The sequence below is a fragment of the Lacerta agilis genome, chromosome 4 (assembly GCF_009819535.1).
Source record: "Lacerta agilis isolate rLacAgi1 chromosome 4, rLacAgi1.pri, whole genome shotgun sequence".
Classification (NCBI taxonomy): domain Eukaryota; kingdom Metazoa; phylum Chordata; class Lepidosauria; order Squamata; family Lacertidae; genus Lacerta; species Lacerta agilis.
Genome location: NC_046315.1, coordinates 77,420,129 through 77,426,174, shown reverse-complemented (window position 1 = coordinate 77,426,174; position 6,046 = coordinate 77,420,129). Strand labels below are relative to the sequence as shown.

At 47.8% G+C, this 6,046-nt stretch overlaps 1 protein-coding gene across 1 annotated transcript in view; it reads left to right on the top strand.

Moving 5' to 3' along the window:
• The first annotated feature begins 1,371 nt into the window (after positions 1-1,371).
• The window catches only part of ARHGEF7 (Rho guanine nucleotide exchange factor 7), a 78,584-nt gene continuing 73,909 nt past the window's right edge, over positions 1,372-6,046 (top strand). The window contains 1 exon segment of the mRNA XM_033147762.1: positions 1,372-1,536. Within this exon segment, the coding sequence (XP_033003653.1) occupies positions 1,372-1,536 (165 nt within the window).

Here is a 6,046-nt window from a genome sequence, read left to right as displayed (position 1 = left end):
GGCAGCGCGTTCCTCTTCTAATTCGGTACAGTATTTTACAGACATCCGAAGCTGTTCCTGGAGAAGTGCAAAGCCCCGCCCCTCCACCAGTGTCAGAACGGCACCCCCCCCCACCCCAGCCCGGAAGCTGCCCGGCTTAGGTCCCCTCACCTGCCCTCCCTCTCGTTGAGCACCTTAGCACGCATTTGTAGCGCGCGCGCGTGCGTAAAAAAAGGCTCGGCAGCTGCAGTAGCATCTCCTCCTCCCCCGGTTGCTGGCTTGTCCCCTTCTTTGTCAAGTGGTTCAGTTTTTAAAAGCCTAATCTGAGAGATCCTGTTGCAACCGTTTTTGACTACACATTTAAAGGAGGAGTTCTGGTAATAACCACTTTCCTGGGAGTAAGTCCCATTCAACTAAGCAGCGCTTACTTCTGAGTAGGCATGCATAGGATTTTCAACTGGATTTTTTTTTTTTTTTAAAGCAGCCCTTCGCAAACAGGAGACGGCATTTCTCACAGGAAGTTTAGAATTATGATCCAGATACTGCTCTTCAGAATGTACGCCTGCAATTTTATCTACATCTATTGTGTGCGTGGTACGCACAGGGGCACAAAAGACAGGGATCGCGTGTCCCAGAGTAGTCGCGTGCAATCAAGCGCGCGTGCGAATGCTTTTCTTATCCGTGCAGGTTTCACGCCGGATCGAACGTCTGCATTTGCAATAGGACAGGCTTTGGAGCGCCGTCTAAAAAAATAATAATAATTTGCGAGCGGTTTGCCTACAGAATTTCTAACGGGAAGCGGAGCGCGTGTATGCGCGCGCGCCTCCCATGTGCCTTTCATGCAAAACGCCCAGGCGCGGAGGGGTGCTGAATTTGTGCAAGGTCTGTTTGCCGAGAGGGGGCCCGTCTCTTCTTCTCCCCCTCCTCCCGCTTCAATGATGTCATGGAGAGGCAGCAGGCGAAGGAGGGAGGGGGAGGCAGAGAGGAAAAAGGAGGAGACACTGCAGGTTCATGTGTATATAATGAAAAGGCATTTGACAATCTGCCAAAACGCACGGGAGGGAGAAACTGGACCTACTGGATTTCGTAAAGCGAATCGTCATCATCTGCAACTACATGGGGAAGGAGGAGGGGGGAGCAGTGGCGGCGGCGGCGGCAGAAGCAGCGATTCCAGACTCGGCTGCCTCCATGTGAAACCACAAGCAAAAATAAAGCGGGGAAGAAGGGGGAGGGTGGGGTGGTTGGGGGAAAATTAAGGGAGGAGGAGATCATTGATATTTAAAAAAAAAAAAAAGAAATATCCATCAGATCCAATCCTCCTCCGTCGCAATTGCTTTCTCGCGCTGGCTCTTCGCTGGGATTAAAAGCCGCCTCTTGGCAAGAGCAGCAGCCATGAATTCAGCTGAGCAAACCGTTACATGGCTGATTACTCTGGGGGTGCTGGAATCGCCCAAAAAGAGCATCTCGGATCCGGAGGGATTTTTGCAGGCGTCTCTGAAAGACGGGGTGGTGCTGTGCAGGCTGCTGGATCGCCTGCTGCCGGGGACCATCGATAAAGTAAGTGGCATTTATGTCCCTATATTTCCCCTTTAAGCCTCTTCTCCCTCCACCGCCCTCCTTCCCTCCCCCCCCCCCCAATCACACGGGCAAGGCAAGCGGATTTTATACTTGGGTTTCACCACCAGAGTGCTCGCACAGCGCATGCAGCACACAATGCTGCCCTCTCCTTGCGTGCACAGCGGATCTGATAACCCACGAGTGTAGCAGACAAATAAAAATGCCCGGGCTGGGTGCTGAATAATGCAGCGGCCCCGGCTGCTTTTCCGATCCTCTTTGGCACAGGGGGAAACAGTCAGCTAGGTAGCCAGAGGCTTCGCCGCCCTTGCCAGATAAAAGAGGCGCGCATAGCGCGCTTGGGCGCAACCCGAAGAGGCTCCTTCCATCTCAGTCGATCTGGACATGGAAGGAAGTGAGCCGATCGCGTCTAGGCGCTTTTTCCTTTGTCCAAGGAGTCTCCCCACCCTCGCAAACGCAGGAAACGTGCGGCCTTTTCCTGGGGAATGCAGTTGCCTTGCTTCAGCCGACGGCGCGGACATCCCATCTAGCAAGCGAAAGGCGCCATTGTCAAAGAGGAAGGGGGTGGGAAATGGGTGGGGAGTGGGGTAAATATAGGAGCAGAGTTTGGAGCAGGGCTAAGCTGCTGTACTTTTCGATTTCCTCTTAAAGGGGCAGGAATCGTTGAACGTTTGCAGATCTTGCCTGAACGAAAATTAAGGGCAAAACGTTTCTAATCGCCCTACAAGACCCACAGTGATTTAGCATGGGAAGAATAAAACGTTTTTCAAAAAATCAGATAATGTATAACAAAGAGAAGATTAGTTTTCCTTCTTTTTATTTATTTAAGACATTAGCAATCTAAATTAAAAGCGTGCCCCCCTTTTTTGCACAAGCACTGTTATTCATTGTTCTTACTGAGAAGTAATATTACTATAGCAGCTGTGGTCTGATAGGCATGCAGACAGAAGGTTACAGCTGAAATTAACAATCTGCTCTGGAATTTATGGATTGGTGCAGTTTATAATTTTGCATGGGTGCTAAGGGTCTGCTGAGGCCTTCACAGATCCAAAGGCCCATTTTGGGCCTGTTGGATGGGAGAACGCGTGTGACAGAAAGGACATACTCTCAGGCTACAGTCTTACAATGGAACATACAAATTTCACAAAATATGACTGATTAGAGAGATAGAAAGATAGATAATCTTGCATGAAGTGCTGCATGTAGACTGTTCTAGCATGGGTGAGGTGCAGATCACATAATTCAAACTACTATAGCACCACTGTTGCTATTACTTAAAAATCTCCCTTATGTTAAGAGATATCTCGGCTTGCTAACATTGCAGTATGCTGACCTAGTTTTCAAAGGAGCGCTGGTGATAAATTGTGAGCATTATTTTGAAGTCTTAAGTTTAGTGTCTTACTGCTTGACCCTTGGTAGATGAAACAGCATTTTAGCTGAAAACGAAGCACCTTAAAATTTTCTGTTGTGTGTTAAAAATAATTGAATATGGGACTTATCTTTTTCAAACATAGATTCAAAGCCAGAGAAAGCCCCAAGCCCCACCCCAGTGTATTTTGCAGGCAAAAAAAGGCCGGCTGCTTTATTTCAATGTCTATAAGCAATGTATTCAGATTGGCTTATTGTATTTTCTTATCTCTGGGTATAGTTTTGACTGTAGACTTTTCCAAACTTGGGAAAATTGGTGCCTGTTTGCTGATCCCACTCCACCCTTGTAAATTAATGTGAACTTTGACCTACATATTGGCTAAGTTTCGTGTTCATACTAGTTGTCTAGTTTATGTGTGGGTAGAGGGAGAAAGGGAAAGTTCAGCTTTTTTGCTGGTTACAGATGCATCATAATGCACAAACCTGTGTGAACGCAACGAGAAAAACAATATTTCTCTGGCTGTAGTATTTTTGCCATAAGTTTTGGCACTATTCTACGTAGGTTTGTGCATTCAGAATATTATTTGTACAGTGGTGGCCTCTAGAGGGTGTAGTGGTTGTTAGCGTTGGAGCTGCGACTCCAGGCTGCATTTGCAGAGCATGTGGAATTTGAATTCCCACCCTCCTTTCTTCTACCCTTGGAGAAATTGGCAGCACAGGGCTTGCTACTGGGTAATCCAAAACTATAGCTTTAAGCAAATCTTGTCCGGTGGGCAGTGTGACTTAGACCAGGTTGGTAGAATCACCTTTGATTATTATTTTTTGTATTAGAACCTTGCAAGATCCATCAAGTGGAGCTAGGTGCAAAATACATACACTTAGAATGAAATAATTCTGACCCCAAGAAATGGCTGAGTACTGGAACTCCCCTTCAAGTTCCACACAAAAAACCCCACTCCTCATTGCCCCTTCTCCCTGAGCAGTCTTAGCAGTATAATTTAGGGGGTGACAAGTACTTTTGTGGTTGTCCTGTTTTTTTTTTTTTTAAAAGGAAGCTAGCTTTCCTTGTTCATCTGCTTCAAATTACCCAGAGGTCTACCAGCAGATCCCAGTCTCCCTTTCACCTACTGCTAGGCTTGAAACACAGCAATGTCATTTCTCCATGCTGCGTATCAAGTTGCATTTGCACATTGCTGTGAACACTGGGGCGGAGATAGGGGTGTCTTTGCCCGATGCGCGCAAACCTGTTTGATTCCTCCAGCCTTGCAACCTATTCAGGAAGCTGTTGTCTGCGCATCTACAGTGGCTGTTATGCGTACACACCTCATCTTAACAGCAAGGTGAATGAGGCTTAAGTTTTCCTTTTGGATTGACAGAAAACACATCAAACAACAGGGCCTCTCAAGGAATTACAGCAGGGGTCAGCAACCTTTTTCAGCCGTGGGCCAGTCCACCGTCCCTCAGACCATGTGGTGGGCCGGACTATATTTTTTTTTGGGGGGGGGGAATGAACAAATTCCTATGCTCCACAAATAACAACCCAGAGATGCATTTTGAATAAAAGCACACCTTCTACTCATGTAAAAACACCAGGCAGGCCCCACAAAAATTAATCAGAGATACATTTTAAATAAAAGGACACATTCTACTCAGGTAAAAACACGCTGATTCCCGGACTGTCCGTGGGCCGGATTGAGGAAGCGATTGGGCTGCATCTGGCCTACGGGCCTTAGGTTGCCTATCCCTGAATTACAGGATAGCCTATGAACCCGGCTCCACGTCACAGGGAGTTCCTGGCCAGTCCGCGCCCAGGCGGGGTCCAGGGCCATAGCAGGACCCCTATCCCCCTATCGGTGACCCTGGGGGAATTCCTAGTTGATGTGCATCCCCTATCTGTGGTTAACCCTTACTAGACTCCCGGCAGGCGGGCAGGAGTTGGATATAGTCATTGGTTCCAATGCCTAAGCCAATACCACTCACATTCTGTAATCAATAAAGTTGTGGCTGTTTTCAGCCCATTAACCTAAATACTGGTGTCAAGTGTCTTTATTCTACAATGGGGGAGGGTTCAGGACCTTGCCATGCAAAGCTCTGCACTGAGGGGCAACGTCCTGTCAACCGTGGTAGCGCAGCTCTGGTTTAACCCCAGCACCACCATTCCTTTTAAATTTGCAGGGTAAAGAGATGCGGAGAGGAGTCCTTGGGGCGGGGTGGGGGCAGAGTGTGGAATGTGCTGTTTGCTTGCATTTGCAGCCAAGGGAGAAGGGAGTGTGGAAGGGGTCGTGGGGGCATCCTGGGGAGAGTACATCTTAGATGACAGGGCTGTTTGGGTTGGCAAGATAGCTGGTGGGGAAGAAGAAGAAGCTGTTTTGGCATTTGGGAGGGCAAGCAGTGGCACACAAGAAGAAAGCTCAGGCTGTGGGGGGGGAGGGAGAGGGCGGGGCGAGAGAAGGAATTGGGAGTTGCAGGGAGGCGCTGGAAACTAAAGAAGAGATGAACTGGATGTTTGCTAATATCTGTTTAGGGAAGTTTTTAATTTGTGACTCTGTATTGTATTTTGATATTTGTTGGAGGCCGCCCAGAGTGGCTGGGGAGACCCGGCCAGATGGGCGGGGTATAAATAATAAATTATTATTATTATTATTATTATATCTGCTGCTGCCCTGAAACAGTGAATGGAAAATGTGTGGTGTGGACCCTACTGGATCGGAAATTGTTGGTCGGGAGCTCAAGCAACCGTTGGTTTGCTTGGAGGCAATGGAGAATCTTGCAATTCCCAGAGCATCGTACTGCCTTGTACTTTGAGAAACATGGCGTAAGGCTGAAATGCCAATGTAAACCCTTATAGCAGTTTGTTTGAATATGGCGCCTAGACCTCTAAATCGTCGTCATCGTCAGCACCTCCCCTCTACTGCTTGAAGGTATATGGTAGAAAACCTTTCCAAATCAGGAAAAAGTATCTTTCCAGTTGTGGCCAGAACAAAGTTGGCTCACCGGGGATGGAGATCAAACTAGAAGGAGAGGCAGTCATATAAGCTGCTTGCGGAATTTAAGTCAGCAAAGAGGGCTGTTCAGCTGACTTTTGGCATTGCCAGTCAACATAAGTTTTCTCAGGATTGCAGCC